Source organism: Crotalus tigris, unplaced genomic scaffold (assembly GCF_016545835.1).
Source record: "Crotalus tigris isolate CLP2741 ecotype Arizona unplaced genomic scaffold, ASM1654583v1 scf7180000021207.2732985, whole genome shotgun sequence".
NCBI classification, from domain to species: Eukaryota; Metazoa; Chordata; class Lepidosauria; order Squamata; family Viperidae; genus Crotalus; species Crotalus tigris.
Window position 1 is genome coordinate 967,826 of NW_024098398.1, and position 26,730 is coordinate 994,555.

At 37.8% G+C, this 26,730-nt stretch overlaps 1 protein-coding gene across 3 annotated transcripts in view; it reads left to right on the forward strand.

The window, feature by feature from the left end:
- KLHL1 (kelch like family member 1) overlaps positions 1-26,730 on the forward strand; it is a 131,527-nt gene that overhangs the window by 78,185 nt on the left and 26,612 nt on the right. For 2 of the 3 annotated variants that reach the window (XM_039369715.1, XM_039369717.1), the window contains exons 6-7: positions 7,634-7,820; positions 22,510-22,737. In XM_039369715.1, coding sequence (XP_039225649.1) covers positions 7,634-7,820; positions 22,510-22,737 — 415 coding nt within the window. The remainder of the gene's footprint in view (positions 1-7,633; positions 7,821-22,509; positions 22,738-26,730) is intronic. The other variant, XM_039369716.1, reaches the window with a different exon arrangement.

Genomic DNA, 26,730 nt, shown 5'->3' on the forward strand with positions numbered 1-26,730 from the left:
TATTTAGTATCCTATGACTATCACTGAATGTTGTATCTTATGATTTATAATGATTTTTATTTTTATTATTATTATTGTAATCATGATTTTATCACTTGTTGCTTGTATATACACTGAGAACTTATGCACCAGAGACAAATTCCTTATGTGTACAATCACCCTTGGCCAATGAAGAATTCGATTACGTAGAAGAAGGGTGAGAAAAGGAAGCACAATGTTATGAATTCTTCTTGCTTGAAGTTTTTAAAATAGGGGCATGGCAATCATCTGTCAGAAATGGACCATGGATTCTGCAGGAACTCTCAAATCTGTCCAAATCTGAGAATATGTGATAGCAACACTATTGATGCTTTTGAAATCTGCTGTTGGAGAAGAGTCCTGAGAGGGCAGCCAAAAAACCTAAACCAATGGATCATCAAACAAATTAACCCAGATGTCTCTGGAGATTCTCCATCATTTAGGGCATGGTCGTCCCAAAGGTGATTTTTCAAAAGGCAGTTGGACTGGTGATAGAAGGATTTATATTCACCACCTATCTCCTGTTTACAACACAGTCCTTTCAGCAATTCCAAGAAGATTCATACCCATTTGCACTATTCAGGTGACCCCAAAGGCACAGATAAACCTCCAAGTGGCCTCAATGACTCTCAGAGAGAGTCCTTATAACCAGATGACTGCAAAGAATATAAATCTTTCTATCCTCGACCATTCAGTCAGAACTGAAGAACTTTCTTGGATGAGAAGCGAAATGTCTTCCAGGAAAAACTAAATCCAGTTGGCTTTTGAAAAGGCACCTTTGGAACTGATTTCCCCTTGAGACACAAATGACTAGGCTCAATTGATCCTATTTTTTAAAAACCTTAAAAATGTATTAAAAGAAAAATAAGGGTAAAATATTACTATATATTGTTATCATTTTGTTTATTTTTTACTCCAAAAGATTAAATCACATTCCACCATTGAATTAGTATTTGGGCTGTCTAAACTGCATCACAATGAATAAAATGATACAGGATAATTATCTGTTACTAAACTTTAGAATCTGCTAAGAGCCTAGCTATCATTTTTCAATGGTTTAATATTTTCAGGATGACCTCTGTTTGGGAGGAAAGTTAAATGAGACAGGATAATTATATTTATGTCTGCCAGTGGGTGAATTTGGTTTAACAAAATTATTATAGAATGAATTATGTAAATCTGAAATACATGATCAATGTAAATTGGTGTCATTTTTACTTCTCATGGTTTTAATAATTCGGTATAAAGAGATTGATATACTCTGATATAATAACAATAATAATAATAATAATAATAATAGTAATAATAGTAATAATAGTAATAATAGTAATAATAATACTTTTTATTCTACAGTCACAGACCAAAATGCAAGTGCAACAAAAGAAAACACAAGAATATACTCTGATATTTCTTTGAAGCATTCAAAATATATCTAATATATGTATGTGTATATGTAATGTGTGTGTGTGTGTGTGCGTGCTTGCATGCCTTACAGTGGCATTATATAATTATTTCAATAACTACACTTCAGAAGAGATTCAATGGGCTAAAACTAATGACTCATCACAATCTCCTGAGTCTGCATATATGGTGAGTTAAGATATGAAGATACAGCCTTCACACCATTTGAAAAATCTTTGAAAGGTATAATATCCAGATTGAAGCTGAAGAAAATGCCTTTCACCTCTAATAGTAGAAAGCTTTTGGTGGTCAGTGAACTAGCAATTATTCTACGAGGGCAATTTGGAAATAAACCTCTGTTTGGTTATCAATGACAGACAGAACTATTATTATACCCATTAGAAAACTACGACATTACATTACTTTTCCATGTAATCGCCATTCAAATTGAGGCACTTATAACATCTTAACAAGGTTTGAAATTCCTTAGTAGTAGTCTCTGGGTGCCAAATCTGGGCTATAGGGGGTGATCAAAAACATCCCAATCGCACTGCTTCAAAAGTTCTTGGGTGTGTCTAGTGGTGTTGGGCGAGTATTATTGTGAACCAACACTGCACCGGAAGTCAGCATGCCCCAACGCTTGTTATGGATGGCTCGTCTGAGTTTTCATAACGTTTCACAGTAGATGTTTGAATTGATGATCAAACCAAGCTCCATTAACTTCATCAATAGTACTCCTTTGGCATCTTCACATTTGGTGGGATTTTCTATGGCACCACTTCCTGTATGGTGTTGCTTCACAATAATGCTCACCCGCACACTGCTAGATGCACCCAAGAACTTTTGAAGCAGTTCCGTTGGGATGTTTTTGATCTCACACACACAAAACCATAGCCCAGATTTAGCACTAAAGAATTTCAAACCTTGTAAGTCATTATGACAAGTGCCTCAATTTGAATGGCGATTATGTTGAAAAGTAATGTAATGTTGTAGTTTTATAATGTGTATAATAAAAGCTCTGTATCTGCGAGTGTCTGTCATTGATAACCAAATGGAGGATTATTTTTGAATTGCCCTCGTATAACTACAGTTTCTTTATTCATTATATAATATTTAATCTGGAATCTCTATGTGCATTCTCATGCAACATTAGATTGCTCAACTTGTTTGAGTTTAGAAACTAATAAATTAATTAGATTTCTCGCCATCTCTCTAATATCATTGCTTGTGCTATGTAATAAAATTCTCTTTCAGAAGCATAAAGCTGCTAAAATTCCTATTTAGCAGAGACCAAAGATCTATATTGGTATGAAGATGAGAATGCATAAAATGGTAATCAAGATTTCATTGCAAAGACATTTAGATATTTAAATTGAAGAAGCTACTTTATGGCATATGATGGGAACCAAGGGAACTTACTGGAACGGAAAGCATGAAATCTTTCTTCAGATTTTTTTCTAAAATGGAATTATTTTATTAAATTTTGGAACTTGAGTATAAAAAGGAAAGTTTTGAAGTTGGGATACTCTGTATACTCAGGATGATCCTACATCCTTAAAATATCAGCAGTGTTTGGTGATGTTCTCTCCATAATAAACATCATAGCTGGTTGAATGATTCTGGGAGTTGAAATCTACCCATTATAAGATTGCCAAGGCTAAGAAACACTGTTGTGGACCTTCTAAAACAGTGGTTCTCAACCTGTGGGTCGGGACCCCATTTGGGGTCGAATGATCATTTCACGGGGGTCACCAAACCACGCTGTCCGCCATTTTTTTCCCTTTTCCCTAGCTGTTCTAATCCCTCTTATTGGTGGTCTCACCCACTTGGGGGTCACCACAACATGGGGAACTGTATTATGGGGTCACGGTATTAGAAAGGTTGAGAACCACTGTTCTAAAACTACAAAGAAATGTTGATAGATCTCAGGACCATCTTAGTATCTTCATATTTCTTGTGATTTTCTGAATTTCTGATTAATTCTGTGGGATCCTGCCGCCTAAGTACCTCTGTTTATTTGACCATGAGATGTTGATAATTGCAGTCTGTGGCAGCCTAAACTTCATGGAATGTTTCATTCGTTATGAAGTAAGAAATGCAACATATTATTTATTCACCTCAAGACTCTATAGCCAAAACCAGCAATGCTCTCTGTGTTGCCTCTATTCAGACATTTTGAACAACTGTGATCTTGTTGAACCTGTGCATATTTCAGTTGGATAATCTCTGGTCGTCACTGTGAGCATAATACCTTCAAGTGAATTCCTTGTAGATTATCTGCTATCTGAAAGGATACAAGCCAAATGATTTTTGGAATTCAGGTTATAAATTAAGATTGGACTCAAGTAGAACATTTTTTTTTCTTTTGCTCTTTTGATTGTTGCTATTATGTTGACGTATGTTTATCATGTCCTTCTAATGAAAATGTCTTTCTCCCTCTCTGTGTTGGTTTCATGTATCATCAAGGGGATTATAGGGAATGAATTAGATCACATTTTGGGAGTTTTTGAGTAGTGGCAGATATGGAGGGACTGTTGTTGGTCCTGAAAGCAATAAAGATGGTTAATTTTCTGCCCGAGAGTGGTTGCATGCGTGCTTCCAGTTTGTTGAAGTAAAAGATAATGATTTTTCTTTTTTAGTTCTAAGATTATTGGAGTCTCACTTGCTTAGGTTAATTAATTCTCCCTTTCTTACATTAGGTTGATTCAGAATCATCATCTCCATCTTCATCATCATCATCAATGTGGCAGTGGACTAGGACTGGGGAGAGACGGGTTCAAGTTCACCCTCAGCTGCAGACGTTCAGTAGGTGACTTTGGGCCAGTCCCTCTCTTTCAGCCTAACTACCTGTATATTTCCACAGCTTGAGGTAAGTTGGACTGAACAGAGAGACTGGCCGGAAGTTATTCTTAAAGTTAATTCCATGGTCAACTTGAGAATTTGCAATTAAATTACCCTCTCATCGCACCAGGCAGAATGTCCCAATAAGAGCATAAATTGGTATCCTTTTAACGACAGTCATTCTTCATGATCCAGAAAGACAGAAGACTGAATATTAGTGTAATCAAGAAGTAGGTTAGAAGAAAACATTTGTGTTTTCTTAATCTTACCTGTGCTATTTGAGAGCCAATTTGGTCTAGTGGTAAGGCACCAGGTTAGAGACAAGGAAACTGTGAGTTCTAGTTCTGCTTTGGCCACAAAAGCTGTGTGACTTTGGGCCAGTCGGTCTCTCTCTCTCTCTCAGCCAAACTCAACAAATTGTTGTGGATTCAGCTTTTTAATTCTGAATTTTGGCTTGCATGAAGCCTTTATCTTTCCATCAACCTCAACCCTCCAAAATCCATTACTGGATCTCAAGAAATCAATTTCCCCCCCAATGTATCGCTGCTTTTTCCTATGCTTAGTATTAAAAACTGGTAGCTTTTTTCTACCTGCATCTTCTATTAATAGTGATGAAATTACACTTTCTGAGCCTGAACTACAAAGGGCAAACTGAAACTAGGGTTGAAGACTCAAAGGCAGCTTTATCTTCTACCTCTTGTTTGCTGCTTTTACAACAACTTTCCAATGTCCTTAACATTTTTATGGGGAGTTTTCCTAGCATACAGATTGGCTCCATGGACAGGTTGTGTTGGCAAACACATAAGATTGTGCTGTCAGGCCACGCATATGTGGCTTAGATATTACAGAGAGAGGAGTGGAAAAATATTGCCTGTCCCTTGATGGAGAAACGGTTACAGATACATAAGATGCATTATTTATTTCTGAACAAACCCCTGTACAATTCCCCTGCGGATGCATGGCAGGGAAGCAGAGTTTATGATAGCACAAGGGCAGCAGCTAATTAAATTTTAGTTATTCTGTGTAACACTCTGGGAAGATGAAATGCACAGGGACAAGAGCCTAATGTTTGCTTTGCAGACTTATTGAACCAATGTTATGGGTTAATTTACTATAAGGGAGATTTTTACAGCATCAGCAACAGCCATAATTTCTAAATTCATCCCTGTTAGACAGTAAAACTAGTTATATATTTTGACTGTTATCCAAGAATATAGTTAAGCTTTTTTATTGCTATTATTGTTGTTTAAACTGACATTAGACATTAGTTCCCAGATAAATCTCTGGGATATATCGAGTGACATTATTTATACCAGTTTAATCAAAGCTGTTTGCAAGTTTGAGAGATAGAATTTCTGATTTTGGTGCAATCATTAATTCTTTGGGTCATATGAGGACTTTGATACATCAGACAGAGCATTCAGTCTATCTTAAAAAGTGAGAATCTAGTTCGCTTTTTGTCTCAGTTTTACTGTCTCATGATTTTCTTTCAAATTTAAATTCACTGAGTTAGCATTGAGTCTACCATCCTGAAAAAGCTATAGACAAAAGATGAAATAAACTAAATACAACTTAAAATATTGTTCTAAAGGGAGTCTTTAAACTGTAAGATACATTCTAAAATTAATATTTTATTTATAACTTGCAATTTCTCACATTGGCTATTATATAGGTTGTCTCTTTATCCATGCCTTTCATCTTTGCTCAGATACCTAGAGCATATTTGGATGGTAATATTCCTTATTGTAGCATGACTACCAAGTCTCTTTTGTTTCACTTTTTGTTTCCTATTCACTCAAGGATGAACTTATTTCTATTGGATTTATTAGCATCGCAGCACATGACACCATTTTCTCTCTTATGCACAAAGGCATTCCCATTGTTGGAACCTTAAGAATGTAGTTCCCAACTAATCTTCCCTCTTTCACTTCTATGTTTATTTATTTATTTATTTATGAGACTTATATACCGCTTTAAGTGCAAGCACTCTCTAAGCGGTGTACACCAGTAAGCAATGTATATATATATTTACATTGCCCCCAACAATCTGGGTCCTCATTTTACCTACCTCGGAAGGATGGAAGGCTGAGTCAACCTTGAGCCGGTGAGATTTGAACAGCTGACCTGCTGAACACAGTCAGCTAAAGTGGCCTGCAGTACTGCACTCTAACTGCTGCGCCACCTTTCCCTTGTGGTACTGTCTCTATCATCTTTTAGAAGTTGACCAGAAGCATCTGTCACACTTTCTTCTTCTTCTTCTTTGTGGAGTTACTTATAAAGTGAGCAGATGTTTCAGAATGTAATGATCAAAAAAAATCTCAGCAATTGTCATTCTGATTCCTGCTTTTTAAGAAAGACTCTTTCCATTACCCATTTTGTAAGTTTAATAAATGGTCATCACCATCTGCATGTCATTGCTTATGGTCTTTACTACAATACTAATTCTCTTATTCCCAGACAAAGTTCTTTGCAAGTCTTCAAAGTTGCATTGTCCAAGAGGGGTATTGGCTGGAGTTGACTATGGCCATTTGAGTGTCAGCCACTGTTTCGAGGCACAATTACGGAATATATTATAGACTACCTATAAACATTATGGAATATATTATAGGCTACCTATATACATGTTCCTGTCAATATAGCATTGTTTTAAAAGAAATCATATTTCCCAGTTGTTACAGATATCCAATCCTATCTTTTTCCTGGAGTAGTTTATGGTCAAGATGTTTTGGGGAGTAAAGGATGAGAACATCATAAAAACAAGATTTTTTTTTCCTCCAGGAAAAAAAAAATAGGGAGATTTAGGACTTAGTTTTCCTTTCCATGACATTGGGTAAGAAAAACCAGGTATCATTTCTGATTGAGGGACCTTTTCATAAGGAAAAATATGTTTTCATAGGGAAAAGAGGACAACATCAATTGCAGAAATGCTGGAATCTCTTGAGAAAAAAATTAAAATGGGAATTACATTACACTTTTTAAGACCTCTGTTGAAAATAATGTTCCCCCATGCACAGAAGTGTTGTTTTGTCTCCTGTTCTCACAATTTCATGGTAATGTACCACTTCTTTGAGAAGTAGGTTAACTCACAATTTAGTTTCTTGTTTGCTATGCTGATGCATTGTAAAATGTCATGTGAATTTTTCATCGATTATTGCTCCAAATAAATCTATGGCCATCTTATTACCTTGTTAATCTGAATTGTCGTCCTTGTGGATTTAGTTATGTCTTTTTATTTACTAAAAGGAAAGGCCTCCTCAATCTCCTCTGCAAGTCCAAGCATTCTACATCACTGAAGCTTGTGCAAGGAAATGTGAGGATTGGGCCATAAAGAAGTAGAATATCACTATTAAATCACAACTTGTATGATTTGCAGATTTTAGCGGACCTAGAAAACCATGCACTTTTTAAAGATGATTTGGAATGTCAGAAGCTGATTTTGGAAGCCATGAAATACCATCTTTTGCCAGAAAGACGAACACTTATGCAAAGTCCAAGAACAAAGCCAAGGAAATCTACCGTTGGGACCTTGTATGCTGTTGGAGGAATGGACAACAATAAAGGTACCACTTAAGAGTTTTTTTCCAGACAGACGGTGGGAAAGGATTACTTTTCTTTCATGTACTTGCTCTATATTCATTTTTTAAACTTCTCTGGTATGAGAAATTTCCTGACAGTGAGAACAATTAACCAGGGGAACAGCTTGCCTTCAGAAGTTGTGGGTGTTTCATCACTGGAGGTTTTTAAGAAAAGACTGGACAGCCCATTGTCTGAAATGGTATAGGGCAGGGGTGTCAAACTCAATTCCATTGAGGGCCACATTAGTATTGTAGTTGCCCTCAGGGGACCGGGTGGGTGTGGCCAGGATGGGTGCGGCCTACTGGGTGGGCGTAGATGGAGTGGGTGTGGCCTACTGGATGGTGTGGTCAGCTCTACACCATTTGTGTCAAGGGTGCCTGTGGGGCCCTGGGCAGGAGTAGGACAGATCTGAGGGTCTCTGGCAGAAGGGGGTGGGAATAGGGCAAGTGCCAAGGCATGGTCCACTGGAGGAGCCTCACTGTTCCTCTCAGGCCATGCGGGGAGGGGGGGCTTATGGAGCTAAGACTGAATGCTTTTCAGCATAGAGGGCCACCACAAAATTGTACATTGGCTCTCGGCCGGCCTGGGCCAGGGAGAAGGCAGCAGGGGCCGTTCCCTCACTGTTTCCAGGATGGCTTCACAGGCCACATGAAACCACTTTGTGGGCCGCATCCGGCCCCCGGGCCTTGTGTTTGACATGTCTGGTATAGGGTCTCCTGCTTAAGTAGGGGGTTGGACTAGAAGACCTCCAAGGTCCATTCCTGCTCTATTCTGGTTGATTGATTCTGATTGATTGATTGACCAGCCATAGTGTCTTCAAGATTGTATTGTAAATTACCCTAATCAGTTCTTGGAGTGATTAAAAACTAGATAAAGTAGTAACAAATAAAGAGCCCAATGTGTTGAGTGGATAATGGTCTAAATGTCTTCTGGTGCTTTACTGTTTTTGATACTTTTAGCAAGTTGATGGAAGATAAAATATATCTACTTATCTCCTATTGCTTTCTCTTGGTTCTGTCTTTGAATGTTATTTGAACAAAGTGTTCCCTTTCAGCTTATTTGTTCAGTAATCTTGTCTCATCTAGATTGTCAAAAATAGTTTCTGGCAGGTGGATCCCTTAAACAAAGCTGAATAAGTATCTCATAGGTCATTTGTTGAACCAGAGAAATCTATAATAATAATAATAATAATAATAATAATAATAATAATCCCCCAGTGAGGCACTACCTTGACGTGGTTGTGGGGCTTGTGTACTCTGAGGAAGATGAGAGCTATGCCAGAGGTTCAACCATACTGGACAGGTCTCATCAGAGGAGTCAGACAAAGAGTGTCTCTCCCATAAAAAATATGGTGAGACGTAAATTTCAGAATGCCATACCGGCTCGGACGTCGCCCGGGTTAACAAGGTCCGCGCTAGATATTGGAGTTCCTGGATATCTGGTGAAAAATGGGTTACAGGACTCAGGACTGTTGGCTGAGCAACCAGGGCCAGCAGCTGCAGAACTACTGGAAGAAAAGGTGTTTACCCGTCGCAGATACACAGTGATGGAAAACAAAGAAATAATGATCTGTTACTACAGATCAAGTCCAACAAGAAGAGGATATCTAAAACGAATGCACCAGTTCTGGAAAGAACAACATCCAGAATCAGAAATAACAGAACAGAGACTAGCAGATCAACGCCGATTTATAATACGAAATAAAGTATTCACAGAAACAGAATTGGATGAACTGCAAAGGTTTACCCAGGGCAAAGAAATCAAAGCCTTACCAGAAGTAATTCAGAATGTAGAGGCAAACCAGGGGGAGTTGGCAGTGAAGGAATCCAGCAGAGATATACAACTGTTCTCATTTGGAAACCAGGCACCTCTTCCTCAGGAAGAACAAAACCCTCTAACTAAAGAAATAAAAGAATTGAAACAAAGAATAACTGAGCATCTAGAACAGCACAAAACAACAGAATAAGGCTACCTGCATTGAAGCTTGTTCCAAAGAAACAGCTAGCACAAGCATTAAAAGATGCAAATACTGCAATATCAAGTATAAGCACCAATTCACTGCAAGAAACAAACCAACTAATGTACAGCACAGCTGCAGTTATAACTGAATACCTGGGATGCAAAATCAACAAAGAAGAAAAACAAACAAACAGTGCATCACAAAAATGGAAGGTTAGACTAGAAAATAAGATCAGCAAGTTAAGATCACATGCAAGCAAGCTAGAACAGATGAAAGAAAAGAAGCTGAAGAACAAGAAGACCAAAGAATACCTAATCAAGAAAACCACTTAGAAACAAGGAAGATCAAGGAAGCACTGGAAATAATAAAGCAACAAATAACAGCTATAGCCAGGAAAATCAGTAGATATGAAGCTCGAATTGCAAACTATAGGCAGAACCTCCAATTTCAATCCAATCAGAAACGTTTCTACCAATCCATCAATGGAGAAACTGCAAGGAATCAGTCAGTACCTGACAAGGAAGAAACAGTGCAGTTCTGGAAGCAGATATGGGATAACCCAAAGAAATACAACAAGGATGCGGCTTGGTTAAAAGAGGTGGATGCAAATAAAACAGAAGTTGAAATGAAAGAACTAGTAATAACAACAAAAATGGTAGAAAAAAGAGCAAAGAAAATCAAAAATTGGTCAGCACCAGGTGAAGATGAACTGCATGGGTTTTGGTTGAAACATCTAACTGTTATACACCCACTCATTGCCAAGCAGTTCAACAATATACTACAAGGAGGAGAAATTGAAAAGTGGCTAACAACTGGGAAAACCTACCTAATAATGAAAAATCCAGCAAAAGGGGCAACACCAGGTAACTACAGGCCAATTACCTGCTTACCAACAACTTTCAAATTACTAACTGGTGTGGTAGCTGATGCAGTACAACAGCATCTAGTTGAAAACAATCTCTTTCCACCTGAGCAGAAAGGAAACCGCCCCAATAGCAGAGGAACAAAAGATCAACTCCTAATAGACAAAATGATCTTGGAAAACTGCAAGAGAAGGAAGACCAACCTGAATGTTGCATGGATTGACTACAAAAAGGCATTTGACTCTCTGCCACATGATTGGATAATCAAGTGCCTAGAAATAACAGGAGTCAGTAGAAACATCAGAAAATTTGTGCAAAGATCGATGGCACAATGGAAGACACAGTTGCAGATCAATGGTGAGAAGCTGGGAGAGGTTAATATCAAGAGAGGAATATTTCAAGGAGATTCATTATCACCATTACTATTTGTTATTGCACTGTTTCCTCTGTCAACAATACTGAATAACTCAGGACATGGCTATCAAACATCAAAAACATCTGCCAGACTATCCCACCTCCTTTACATGGATGATCTGAAGCTGTATGGAAAAACATCATCTGAAATAGAATCGCTGCTCAACACTGTCCGTATATATAGCCAAGATATTGTAATGGAGTTTGGCTTGGACAAATGTGCCACACTTACTATCAAACAAGGAAAAATAATGAAAACTGAAGGAATCAAGATGCCCCACGAAAATAACATTAAGAGTCTGGATGAGGAAGAGTACTACAAATACTTGGGTATCCTTCAAGCTGACAACATCAAGCACACTGAAGTCAAGAAAAAGATTAGAAGTGAATACATCAAGAGAGTGAAGAAGATCTTAAAGTCCAAACTCAATGGAGGAAATACCATAAAGGCAATCAACACCTGGGCAATCCCAGTCATTAGGTACACAGCTGGAATAGTGGACTGGACTCAAGCAGAACTAAAAGCAATGGATAGGCAGACCAGAAAAATAATGACAATGAATCATGCCCTTCATCCACGCAGTGACATTGATAGACTTTATCTACCAAGGCAAATAGGTGGGCGTGGAATGCTACAAGTACATCAGATGGTTGAAGAAGAAAAAATGGCTTTGGAAGAATATCTGAAGAACAATGATGAAGATGCACTGAAATTAGTATATCAGGAAGGTTACTAACTACTGGAGAGACCAAACTGGCCTACAAGAAAGACCAAATGAAGAACAGAATAGAGGCATGGGAAGACAAAGCACTACATGGCCAATACATGAAAAAAATAGCTGGGAAAGCAGATAATAATAAAACCTGGCAATGGCTAAGAGCAGGAAAATTGAAGAAAGAGACCGAGGGACTAATTCTGGCTGCACAAGACCAAGCCTTAAGGACAAATGCATACAAAGTCAAAATTGAGAAGACAGCAACAGACAGTAAGTGCCGCCTATGCAAAGAAGCTGAAGAAACAGTGGACCACTTGGTAAGCTGTTGCAAGAAGATTGCACAAACTGATTACAAGCAGCGGCATGACAAAGTAGCAACAATGGTGCATTGGAAGATCTGCAAAAAATATCATTTGCCTGTAAGCAAAAACTGGTGGGATCATAAAATAGAGAAAGTCATAGAAAATGATAAAATTAAACTGCTCTGGGACTTCAGAATTCAAACAGACAAGCACCTGCAACATAACACCCCAGACTTAACAATTGTCGATAAGAAAGACAAAAAAGTCTGGATAGTGGACGTGGCAGTGCCTGGAGACAGCAGAATAGAAGAGAAAGAACTGGAGAAGATAACAAAATACAAAGACCTACAAATAGAAATAGAAAGACTGTGGCAAAAGCAAGCAAGGGTAGTACCAATAGTCATAGGCTCCTTGGGTGCAATCCCAAAACAACTGGAGCACCACTTGAACACCATTGGCATTGACAAATTCGCTATTAGTCAATTGCAAAAGGCGGCCTTATTAGGAACTGCTTCCATCCTGCGACGATATCCTGTAATACCATCAAACATCCACATCTGCCTATCCCAGGTCCTGGGTAAGGACTCGATAGGTAGACAAAATGCCAAATCCAGTCTGAACATCTGGCTGACTGTGCGATGATCCATATATAATAATAATAATGATGATGATGTATAAAGTCAATATAAAAGTCAAAATTGAGAAGACAGCAACAGACAGGAAGTGCCGCCTATGCAAAGAAGCTGAAGAAACAGTGGACCACTTGGTAAGCTGTTGCAAGAAGATTGCACAGACTGATTACAAGCAGCGGCATGACAAAGTAGCAACAATGGTGCATTGGAAGATCTGCAAAAAATATCATTTGCCTGTAAGCAAAAACTGGTGGGATCATAAAATAGAGAAAGTCATAGAAAATGATAAAATTAAACTGCTCTGGGACTTCAGAATTCAAACAGACAAGCACCTGCAACATAACACCCCAGACTTAACAATTGTCGATAAGAAAGACAAAAAAGTCTGGATAGTGGACGTGGCAGTGCCTGGAGACAGCAGAATAGAAGAGAAAGAACTGGAGAAGATAACAAAATACAAAGACCTACAAATAGAAATAGAAAGACTGTGGCAAAAGCAAGCAAGGGTAGTACCAATAGTCATAGGCGCCTTGGGTGCAATCCCAAAACAACTGGAGCACCACTTGAACACCATTGGCATTGACAAATTCGCTATTAGTCAATTGCAAAAGGCGGCCTTACTAGGAACTGCTTCCATCCTGCGACGATACCTGTAATACCATAAAACATCCACATCTGCCTATCCCAGGTCCTTAGTAAGGACTCGATAGGTAGACAAAATGCCAAATCCAGTCTGAACATCTGGCTGACTGTGCGATGATTTTTTTTAATAATAATAATAATAATAATAATAATAATTCACCATTAGTCAATTGCAAAAGGCGCCCTTACTAGGAACTGCTTCCATCCTGCAATGAGATCTGTAATACCATCAAACATCACATCTGTCTATCCCAGGTCCTGGGTAAGGACTCGATAGGTAGACCAAATGCCAAATCCAATCTGAACATCTGGCTGACTATGCGATGATCCACAATAATAATGTTGGAAGGGACCTTGGAGGTCATCCAGCCCAACCCCCTGCTCTTTTCTTAAAACCCCCCAGTGTTGGAGCATTCACAACTTCTGGAGGCAAGTTGTTCCATTGATTAATTGTTCTAACTGTCAGGAAATTTCTTCTTAGTTCTAGGTTGCTTCTTCCCTTAATTAGTTTCCATCCAATGCTTCTTGTCCTGCCCACATGTGCTTTGGAGAATAGCTTGACTCCCTCTTCTTTGTGGCAAACCCTGAGATGTTGGAACACTGCTATCATGTCACCCCTAATCATTAAACTAGACATACCCAATTCCAGCAACCGTTCTTTGTATGCTTTATCCTCCAGTGTCCTAACCATCTTTGTTGCTCTTCTCTGCACTCTTTTTAGAGTCTCAACTTTTTTTTTATATATCGTGGTGGCCAAAACTGGATGCAGTATTCCAAGTGTGGCCTTACCAAGGTGTTATTAAGTGGTATTAACATTTCACGAGATCTTGATTCTATCCCTCTGTTAATGCAGCCTAGCACTGTGTTGGCTTTTTTGGCAGCTGCAGCACACGGCTGGCTCATATTTAAGTGACTGTCCACTAGGACTCCAAGATCCCTTTCACAGTTACTACATCTGCAGTGACAGCCTCAAAGCATCTGAAAAAGGGTATGTGTATATACAAAGCCCTGCTCCTTTGCAATGTGTGTTGCACCCCATGCATGCATGTAAAAAGGGGCAGGACTTTGATTAGCCAGTCTCACCTGCCATTTTGAAGCCAGTAACCATTGTTGGTCAGAATACCAGAAAGAACTTTCAATTGAGTAAAAACCAAATTCTCTTGGGATACTATGCTTGGACAGTAATCCAAGCTGGAGCTTCTTCTGGGTTTCCTGTAGGAAATGCTATATAGCATGGAACATTTAAATTAAAAGCATATAACATACTAGCTTCACAATCATATAGACCGCTAAACAATTTTCAGAGGCATAAGTAAATGGCTTCTTTCTTTTGACAGTTAGACAGTTTTCTAGCCAACGGCCTTGAATTTATAATTGTGCTGTAATTTGCATATATTAGACTTTTCTCTACAATAATTAAAGTTGACTTTTTAAAGTGCATTCTTCTAAGCCTGATCGTGGAAAAACTAGAGTCCATTGCGCAAGAAAAAAATGAACAGTGTTTGATGTTTATGGCACTGTAATGCCTTAGTTTAATTTACTTCTTTTTCCTAAGGTTCCTGTCAATATAGCATTTTTTAAAAAGATATCATATTTCCCAGTTGTTACAAGGAAGGTTTGTCTTGTGAAAATTAAAAACTATTTTATGTAGTTGTGAAATAAATATTTTCGTGCACCTGTATGGTCTTTGAATCTGACGATAATCTGGGAAAACTGCCAAGTAATAGCTGCTAACGTATTTGCAGGTTTTTTTTATTATTAGACTAATAATTCTTCCTATACAGAAGGAACTCAACCATCTGCTTTCACGCAGATATAAAATTAACAGTTACATAAACATTAATAATGCACTTGTGTTCTTTTGGTTTATGGACACCGAGAACAAACTCACCTTGAGGCTTGGCTAAGCATAATCTTAGGAAAGTTTCCAGGCAAGTAGGTGAAACTAGTGACATTTTTAAAGACAGTCTGCCCCTCGGGGATCAAGAGTGATGGTCTGACAGCAAAATGCAATTTAACTTAAGAAACTACTTTGCTTTTTAAAATCTGGTCTCCTTTTTAAAACTGCTTGGAATGACATCTTGATAGGCCCACCATTTGAAAAACCAAGACGAAAAGAATTACCTGTATGCTGTTTCACAGGCATGAAAGAATTAAAAAGAAAAAAGAAAATTCTAAAGGTCTCTCTAAATCAGCTCATAAGAAAAATAAGTAACAAAAAACATACATATTTTCCTGACAAAGTGCTAAACATTAAAGCTATGCAAAATTTCACCAGGAGCTTTGGCGATAATCCCAAATTTGTCCCCAGAGAAACAGTTCAGAAAAAGGCAAAGCTTTGAACTTTGATAGAACTTGCTGGGGGAAAAAAAAAATTCTGGACTAGAACTAGTAGCTTTTATGAACAAAAAGCAAGATGGAATTTGGAAGGGGAAAGTGCAGTCAAAATGCTGACCTATCCAGAAAAAAAAAATGTGTTTGGATTAGGGTTTTTTTATTGCTTTGATAAATGAATGCATGTTTTCTGGATAAAGAAAAATATGGCACACATAATTCAGGAAATTTTAATTTTCTTTTCAACACAACAAACCATTTCTTTATATCGCACTGTCCTTTAGGGGATAGTCCGACCACCATAAAGAATAATAATAATAATAAAAGTTAAATAGCAATTAAAATTATACAACTATAAAAGCAAGAGCCACCAGGATATATTTACAGTTTTAATAAAGACAGGGTTGCACAGTCACGTCTTTAGCTTAGCTATCATCTAATGCAGTGTTTCTCAACCTTGACAATTTTAAGGCATGTGGACTTCAACTCCCAGAATTCCACAGCCAGTGTTGCTGACTGTGGAATTCTGGGAGTTGAAGTCCACATGCCTTAAAATTGTCAAGGTTGAGAAACACTGATCTAATGCAAGGGTCTTCAAACTTGGCCCTTTTATGACTTGTGGACTTCAACTCCCAGAATCCTCAGCCAGCATGGCTCAGCATGGAAACCTCTCCCTTTCCCCTCAGCATGGCTGGCTGAGGAATTCTGGGAGTTGAAGTCCACAAGTCATAAAAGGGCCAAGTTTGAAGATCCCTGATCTAACTGATACAACGAAACAGTCTTAGGGCCATCTTCAGCAGCTGCTCACAGCCCCTTGGACCAATCCCCCTCATACATCCAAAGTTGTGCAGAGCTGGAATATGGAGAAGACAAATTCCTAATTTTCATAAGGTCTTAAATCAAGAAATAATATGTTTTGAAGAAGAAGGTATGTGAGACATTGCTCTGGAGATTTAGTCGCACAGATACTTGGCTAAATAAGCAAATAGGTACAGTGAAATTCTACACTCCAATAATTGTAGTCATGCTTTTGTTCTTTTGGAACGTCTAGAAAAATATCCCTTCTAATCAAAGTTGGCTTAATAATCATCTATACTCAGGTTTCATGAAGAAGATTGAATAAGACCCTTCAAAGTCCTGAAAATAAATCATTGCAGAAGCAGGGGGGAAAAAAAGAAGTGGAGAGAGTGCAAGGGAAATGCTGAATATCCCATAATAGCCTGTAAAAATCTCTTCAGTGAAACAACTACTAAGAGCTTGTTAGCAGGGAAAAAAAACCTTTAATTTAGGAATAACATCCAAGGCATTTTAATTTAAGACTTTCAGCTATTCCAATTTATTATTTAAAAAAATGTATTCCTTTGTGGAAATAATGCCCTGAATAAGCTTTTTTATTTTTTTTTAACATAAATTTATCATTTAATAGTGATGTCAAGCCCATTCTTAAATTTTGGGAACAACATGATCGATATCTATGTATGTTTCCTAGGAGATATTTTGCTGTAGAATTTCAAGACTTTATAACACCAACAGCATTTCCAGTTTAGGTTCTATTTAGGAATAAGATTAATAAGCACAGAACAGGATGTGATTGACCCAAATCTTACAGCTCTAATACAGGATAAAGGTGAGCTGTTGAAAAGACTGCTTGTAGTTGAAGAGCTAATTTATTTTAAACCAATATCCATAACATAAAATTCAATGACAGGTTACTAAAAGAAATAAATCATGTATGGAATATTATTATAATATTAATAAATATTATCACAATTCTTAAAGGCCAATCTGAAAATTTATTGTAGTTTTAAATACCTAGCTTGTTGTTGTTAGTTGTGAAGTCGTGTCCGACCCATTGCGACCTCATGGACAATGTTCCTCCAGGCCAGTGGTTCTCAACCTTTTTAATGCCGTGACCCCCCAACCCATCGTAAGTCGAGGACTACTCAACCGGTCATAAGTCGAGGACTACTCAACTGGTGCAGCGCCGTTTGCAGAATGGGATTTTTGGTGGGCTCAGCAGCGCAGAGACAGCCTGGACAATTCCTATTGGCTTTTGAAAGCCAATAGAATTAGACTGTATTCAAGAGAGTCTATTCTATTGGCTTTCAAAAGCCAATAGAATAAAAGGAAGTAGCACAGCTAAGGAAAAGGGGAAAAAATGGCACCCTACGTTGTCTGGAGACCCCCGTGAAATGGTCGTTCGACCCCAAATGGGGTCCCGATCCACAGGTTGAGAACCACTGCTCCAGGCCTTCCTGTCCTCTACCATCTTCTGGAGTCCATTTAAGCTCATGCCTACTGTTTCAGTGATTCCATCCAGCCACCTCTTACATTCCAGGTTCCTATGGAGAATAGATCTTTACAGCATCGGACTTTCCTTTCACCATCAGATGCATCCCCAGCTGAGCATCCTTTTGGCTTTGGCCTGTCACTTCACTCTTTCTGGCGCTACTAATACTAGCTCTTTGCTCTTCCCCAGTAGCATATTGGACACCTTCCGACCTGAGGGGCTCATCTTTCAGTGTCATATCTTTTTGCCTTTTGGTACTGTCCATGGGGTTTTCATGGCAGAGATACTGGAATGGGTTGCCATTTCCTTCTCCAGTGGATCACATTTTGTCAGAACTCTCCGCTATGACCTATCCGTCTTGGGTGGCCCTGCATAGCATAGCTCATAGCTTCCTTGAATTACGCAAGCCCCTTCGCCATGACAAGGCAGTAATCCATGAAGGGGAAATACCTAGCTACATGATATATAAAAGTAAAGGTTTCCCCTGCCCAGTTGTGTCTGACTCTAGAGGGCGATGTTCATCTCCATTGCTTAGGCAAGGGAGCCAGTGTTGTCCAAAGACATTTCCATGAACATGTGGCCAGCATGACTATATGCTGAGGGGACAGAATGCTGTTACCTTCCCACTGAAATGGTACTATTGATCTATTCGCATTTGCATGCTTTTGAATTGCTAGGTAGGCAGGAGCTGGGGCAAGGATGGGAGCTTACCAGTGGTGGGATTCAAACATGTGAACAACTGGTTCTCTGTGTGGATGCCGCTTCTGGAAGTCCATTCTGGGCCTGGGCAACAAAAAATTAGCTACTGGTTCTGCCGAACTGGTGTGAACCGACTGAATCCCACCACTGGAGGTTACCCATTACACAGACTCAGATTTCAAACTCTGGCTGTCAGCTTCCCAGCTGATAAGCTCAATGTCTTTAACCATTGAGCCATCATGCCCCCAACATGATATATACATGTAGCATATATATATTCTAATAATATATGAATTTAATATATGATTTTTATATATATAGTTTGCATTTAAATTCATATATTATTAGAATACATGAATTTATTACGTTAGTAGTCAATTAATACTGTCATATTTTAATTTAAGGAAAGAAGAACATATGACAGTGGTGGCGAACCTACGGCATGCATGCCAGAGGGAGCACTCAGGGCCCTCTCTGTGGGCATGCGCGCCTCGCTCTTTGACTAAGTTTTTGCAGGAAAAAGCCATTTCTCAAGGCCTTCCTAGCCAAAACAAGCCTTTGGAATGAGCACGCTGTTTTCAGCTTTGAATTATATCAAATCTGACACCAGAAACAGATTAACAGATGACCTGAGTGCTGCATATGTTGCTTTCAAAGTTACAAAGTATAAGCCAAGGTTAGACAAATTATCAGCATGCATACAAAAAGCAAAAATCACATTAATTGTTCAAAAGCATGCCAAATGCAGTAAAAAGTTGTTTGTATCATTGAAAGCTTTGTTACTGTGTTTTTCTTTTAAGACAAAAGATGTTAATGTATGAGTTGTTTTTTTAAAACTAAAACCTCAGTATTCAGATTAAATTGCCATGTTGGCACTTTGCAATAAATAAGTGGGTTTTGGGTTGCAGTTTGGGCACTCGGTCTCTAAAAGGTTCGCCATCACTGACCTATGAGATATTCACAGTGGAACTTAAACCAGACCTGATTAACTTAGTATGACTAAGACAGAACCCAAAGTTACAGAAATATGTTAATGTTAAATCCTCTTTGAGGTTATTTTGTTATTGCAGTAAACCTGCTTATCATTTTTCCTCTTTGGGCTGATTTTGCTCTTGATAAAGCTGCTGCTGACATAGACCTTGACCACTTGCTCAAGATTTAGTGATGTTGCTTCAAATAGGTGTAAGCTAATGACCTTGGCCTGCAACTGTATGTATTGAGATAAAAAAAAATAAATCTATTGAAGTGGAACAAATGTTATTGAACTGGGTTATTGACACAGATATCAAGGAGAATTCCATTAGAAGGCAGAAAATAACATAGGCAGCAGAAAGTATAAGAATATTTATCCAACATCTCCCCCCACACACACACATACTTGTAGCAGTTGATTCTTATTTAAACTTTTCATTGAAAATAAACCTGGCATGTGGCTTATTCCATGGTCAAATATCAGGCAATGAAATATAGTAGCTTATATTATGGAGTCTCTAAGCGATAGAGTTCTACCTTAGGAAAACAGTTGATAATTTGGTGACAGCAATGCAAAGAATTAAGACCGAACTCATTGTTAAATATGTAAAATCTCATAAACTGTTTATCTGTAGCATAGAAGTGTATAATTAATTACAGTTCCATAGAGACACATTTTCTAATCCGATCTACTTTTACAAAATATTATTTTAGGAATCCTTTCTTTAACCCAATGGTTCTAAAATAGAAATTTCCAGTTCTCTTTGAACTTACGTAAAATTTAATGGTTATAGACTTACATTAAAAATAGTTTACAGGAAGATGTGTGACAGGCAGCACTAAGTAATGTTGAACAGATCAGACTGCTTGCCTGAAATCAAATCTCCAATGAAAAAAATTACCTCTTGCCAAATACAAATTAAGACATGAGTATACAAACAGCCAAAGATAGCCGTTGGGTATGTCATTGTTTACTCTTAAAAAAAAACAAAACATTTTGTCTTCCAGTACAGTGAGTTAGAAGGAACATGCCATGTGACCCATAAATAGTTATAAATCAGTTTCTAAAAGATTTTGTGCCGAGTTCTATTGCAAAATTAGTTCTAACACTTTTTAAATGTATTAGCCAAGTTACAACTACAAAGTTACAGTTTTGGTTTGGGATACCACAATTCAAACAATGACTTCGGTAAATTGGCAAAGTCCATGATATTTTCGAGCAATCCACTTGGTAATACGATACGAAGAATGTTGCATTTAACTCAGTCTAATTAGAGGATTAATTCGTTTGTATAAGTTCTTGTTCTGAATTAACATCTATGGGAAAAAAGCATTTAAATATAATTGAATGCCAGAATTAGCTCATATTTCTTGTGCTAAGGAGCAAATTAGAAAAAAAAATATCTACGGTTGTGTTAATTATAATTATTCTATTAGACTCAGATTCAAATAAAATTCAAATTACACAACAACTTTTATTACTATTAAACACTTTCATTTCAACCAAGTTTAATGGGTCTTTTATTTGTTTTGTTTTTTCCGATTAGGACAGTAGCTATTTCATTTCTATAAAACCTTTATTTTAAAAGACTGTTTTACAGAAACAGCATAACGGTAGAGAAATAAGTTAAAAAACATTTAATGCTAAACAATAACAAACTTTCTTTCGCTCTGATTTTGAATACTTCTTGTTTAGAAAGATTTTCTTAAAAAAAAAGAAAAACAACAACAACCAGAAGTGCATTGTTTTGTATTCTGTTGGTTAAAGCTTTCCATTTAGGTCAGTGGTTCTCAACTTTTTTAATGCCGTGACCCCCAACCGGTCGTAAGTCGAGGACTACTCAACCGGTCGTAAGTCAAGGACTACTTAACTGGTGCAGCACCGTTTGCAGAATGGGACTTTTGGTGGGCTCAGCAGGGCAGAGACAGCCTGGACAGTTGCTATTGGCTTTGGAAAGCCAATAGAATTAGACTCTATTCAAAAGAGTCTATTCTATTGGCTTTCAAAAGCCAATAGAATAAAAGGGAGTAGCACAGCTAAGGAAAAGGGGAAAAAAAAGGCAGACTGCATTGTTTGGCGACCCCCGTGAAATGGTCGTTCGACCCCAAATGGGGTCCCGACCCACAGGTTGAGAACCACTGGTTTAGGTGGACCACTTCTTACAATCTTCTATTCTAAGAATGAGAGCAGTTCAAAGGGAAGGGATCATTAACATAGATAGGAAGTTAACAACAAGCCCTCTTTGCTGGTTGTTGAAGCTTCTATCCAGGATGCTTTAACTTGGATTCCTGCACTGAAAAGAAGTTTCAGTGGCGTAGCTTTCATTCTGCATCACATTGGTAAGGAATGATACGAAAGACAGAAATGTGCAAAACAGACAGAAAATATAGGAAGAGTAATTCTTAAATCTGAGCCCTCACAATAGGTGGATCCAACTAGAAGCAGGAGAAATTCCAACCAAAGCATAAACCAGATGTACTAACCAAGGGTTTTAACGAGGTGTGAATTCTCTCATCTGAATTTTAAAATAATTAATTTGTTCCCCTTGGGCTTCCTGTATGATAACCTGCCAAAATAATAGGGAAGTAAAATCTGAAACGGCTGCTTAGGAACTGTGAGAATTACACAGATACACTCTGTCTTAATAACCGGATTCAAGGATCTGTGTGTTTGCCAAGATTGCTGGGCTTTTGTTTTTCACTACAATGGAAAGAAATGTGTTTTCTGATAAATAATGGGGGGTCAGGTGTTTACTTTCAAAGAAGGCTTTTTTTCAATTTTTTGTTTTGCTATAAATCATGTGAGTCATTCTGTGCTCTCACTAATTTCATTGTTGATGTTCCCTCAGCAGGTGCTACAACCATTGAGAAGTACGATCTTAGGACCAATATATGGATCCAGGCTGGAGTAATGAATGGAAGAAGGCTACAGTTTGGTGTGGCTGTTATTGATGACAAGCTCTTTGTTATTGGAGGGCGAGATGGCTTAAAGACATTAAACACGGTCGAATGTTATAATCCGAAAACAAAGGCTTGGACCGTCTTGCCTCCAATGTCTACTCACAGACATGGCTTAGGTAAGAGCTCCCTTTATGAAAGGTGACTTTTTCAAATGGGGTAAAATATATATATATATGCCAAAACAAAATGAATATTATTCTCTATTCTTAAACTGATCCATCAATAAAAAAGATGTTGAAATTTGAAGCAGCTTCCATATCTAATGTACCGTATATGCTGGCGTACAAGGCGACCCGGCGTATAAGACGACCACCATCTTTGTCACCGAGTTGCATTCCTAGAACGTTGTCTTATACATCGGAAACTACCAGTATTTCCGGCATATAAGACAACTCGGCGTATAAGATGACCCCTGTCTTTGGCGCCAATTTTAACACTTGCGGAAGTCGCCTTATATGCCGGCATATATGGTAACTTAGAGAAAATGTAAGTTAGAGTCAATTGAGTAAACTTACCGTTACTTTATTCATAGTGGTAGGAAATATCAAGAGGGCACAAAGAGAAATTGACTGATTCTACTTTATTATGATTTTAGGATATAAGATATCACATGATTTGTAAATAAACTTCAGAATACACTTCTTTCATTTTTAACTAACGATAAACACCTAGTATTTTTCCCCAAGAAACATACTTGTAGTTATAATTTAATGACTGGACACAGTCATATAGAGACACAATTATTATAATCTTCAGATTACAAGCAGATCCATAGCTTTTCATCACAGAAAATATTTGAAATGAGCTCTTGCTTTGTCTTCTGAAGATTAGTAGTGTTTAGGATAGATTGGTGACCTTATAGATAAATCCTGATCTGCTCTTCAGGGTGTTGTGCAAAAATCCATTAAAAGACACAAGACAGCACATTAGAAACATCTCACTTTAGGAATCAGAGGTTTATTTATTGAAATTTAGAGCACAAAGCACTCACGTACATACTTAGAACCATTGCAATAAGAACCAGCTTTGAACCAGCAGTCATAGAGATGGCTAGGGCAAGTGGCCTCGAACCACGTCCAGGCCACATCTTGTATACCTTAACTCATCTTAAACCACAGACAGGCAGCAACCTTACACTCTCTGATCAGACTCTGCTGATCATAACTTTTCACATACCCAGGTGTACATCGGAACTCGCACCCATCAGCTACTTTCAGTTCCCTGTTTCTCACAGTTCCAGTCCTTATGTTCTAAATATACTTGAAACAAGCAAGCATAGCAAAATCATATTAAGTAAAGTACAGTTGCAACTGGGATTACAAATAGCGCCTTCGAATTGTAAAACAGCCTAGCACAGACTTTGGTTCAATACTTTTTCCATGAGGCCTGATTTAGTTCACTTGTGCCTAAACCTCGCCTAGAAGAACAATAGCCAATATTTTCATTTCTTACAAGGAGTTGAGGACAACTTTCTGCAGCCAAATCACCCTGGCCAGCACACCCTGGCCAACTCATCACTGGACAACTCTCCACAGACAACTGCCCAGAGGACAACTTTCTGCTGGACAATTCACTCTTGCAATTCTGGATTGACTTTATTTATTTTATTATTACCGTATATTCCGGCGTATAAGATGACTGGGCATATAAGACGACCCCCAACTTTTGAGAAGATTTTCAGGGTTTAGAAAGTCGTCTTATACATCGGAAAATATGGTACAATATTGAATTTATGTTTATAGATGAGCACAATAGGAGCTCCATTCCTTTGCTGTAAGAAAGCGAGTGTTACCCACCGCTGCTTCCCTAATGCTTCCTGAACTCAGCTGGTATTTTTTTCCCCATATATTTTATTGATTTTTTAAAACATAAATCACTTAATAGTTGGTAAACAGTGTGTTTGCTGGGTTTACATTTGTAAAGAAAAATCATTAACAATTGGTTTCTATAATCTATAATCCACATAGTACATTTACATCATTTGGGAGTTGAAGTCCACATGCCTTAAAATTGTCAAGGTTGAGAAACAAAAATAGGGCTGGCCACTAGGGGGCAGATTGGTTTTAAATTCAGAGAAAAGCTACCCGGCGTATAAGAAGACCCCGGACTTTTGAGAAGATTTTCAGGGTTTAGAAAGTCGTCTTATACGCCGGAAAATACGGTATTGACCATGAGTCCTTTGAAATTAATTTAATTTTTGTATTTGTTGAATCATCCCGAGGCAAGTTATCCCATGGTAAGTTGGCCACTGTGAGTTGTCCCGCAGCAAGTTGGCCATGGTGAGTTGGCCATGGTGAGCTGGACATGGTGAGTTGGCCATGGTGAGTTGGCCATGGTGAGCTGTCTCATTCCAGTTCTTCAGATGGGCCTTTAGGTGTTTCAAAGAATATTCAGAAAGTAGCTATTCTAACTTTTTTCTAATCTGGGACCTAAGTAGTCAACACTGATTTTAAAGCATAGAACAACAACAAAAATTCTCTACTTTTTAATGAAATGGTAAGCTAAGAGAGAAAAGAATGGAAGAAGAATTAATTGTCTTCGCTTTTCATCAAAATTTGATCAGTATTTCGTCATCTTGCCCCCAAAATGAATTTAGCCACTGCCTTTATAATTCAAAGTAATGTTTAAAAGACATTAAACCTTTGGCTTCCTCTCTCAGTTTTTCATGCCTTCTGTATTATAATGCATTTTTATCCTTTCCTTAAAAGCAGCTAACATAAGAACTAAAAAGATGGCGGTAGCAGGATTATTCTCGCTAACTTTTCCAGATTACAAGCTTAAACGAGAATAGTTGCTTCTCTATGGATGACACTTTATTCTTGTCAGCTAGTAGATGTCAGAATTGATGAGCCAAGAGAAATATAGGGAACTTGATGTATCACTAATAAAAAGAACTTCAAGGTAATAGTAACAGATGGCCGTGTTTTGATTTACATAGATGCTAGAGATCTTTTAAACAGAGAGCTTGCCTGGTTAGAGAGACAGAGCAAATGTTTAAAATTTTAAATGCTCTGCCCTGAACTTGGAACATGCTGTTTCAATAATTCTGGAATCACTTTGGGTTTGAAACGCAGTGTTTCAGATGCCAAGGAGAGATTTTTTTTTTTTCAAGCTCAAAACACTTCAGACGTAATCAAGACAGTTCAGTTTGAATGCATGACAGCTGTTTTCTAGTGGTCGAGATTTGAAAGCTTTTCCAAGATGACAGTGACAGATCTGAAGGACTGTACATAGGACTGTAGCCAATTCATTGTGCAGTACTTTTTAATGACTGCAATTTTGAAAGGCATAGCATTAAGCTGAATATACGACACATTGAGATCAATAATGATTAAGGTCACATAGTTTTGCACTGTTTTCTCTGCAGTCATGTAAGTATGAATTAAAGCATAGTTAATCTTCCAGAATAACTATGGGAAAAAAATCCTTGGTCTTTCTCATAAATTTCTTCCCCTTGTAAGTCTACTTCAATGAAAACAGCAATGGATAACCTTTGTATTGTACTAGATGAATTTTCATTGCATTTTAAATCAAGGTGTAATTATCATTACCCACATTCTTATTTCTTTTCTTTTATATTTTTTTATTCATCGTCTAGAGCAGTTTAACAAGAGGTATGTCAATGTTTGCAGTGGATTAAATTACAGGGCAGTGGTCTAATCTTTTCTGTTTTCATCAGCAATTTCTTTAAAGTTCAGCAATGTTCTCCATCTGAAGTGTGAGTGTAGTCCTTGTTCATTATGCTGACTCAGCTGTTACAGATTGTGAACTTTAACCAAGAAAAAATAAACACATATCTTAGTTATTTCATGAGACTGATTATTTTGCACTAGCTAGGACACAAGAATATACATGATAGAGAAAATTGGATTTGGGATTATGGTGTGTACCACCCAAATGCTAAATATAGGATGTGTACTTAAAAAAAAAAAAATAGAGAGAGAAGATTTCCGGCATCTTATATCTAGAGACAGGAAAATATTTTCCAATTTCCCATGGCAATAATTTAAAACTATTTGTTAAAGCAGTCTTTAGACCAGAAGGGAGAATGAATACAGAAACACACCAACTAACATTTATTATTTAAGGTCAATCATAAAAGTTAAAAC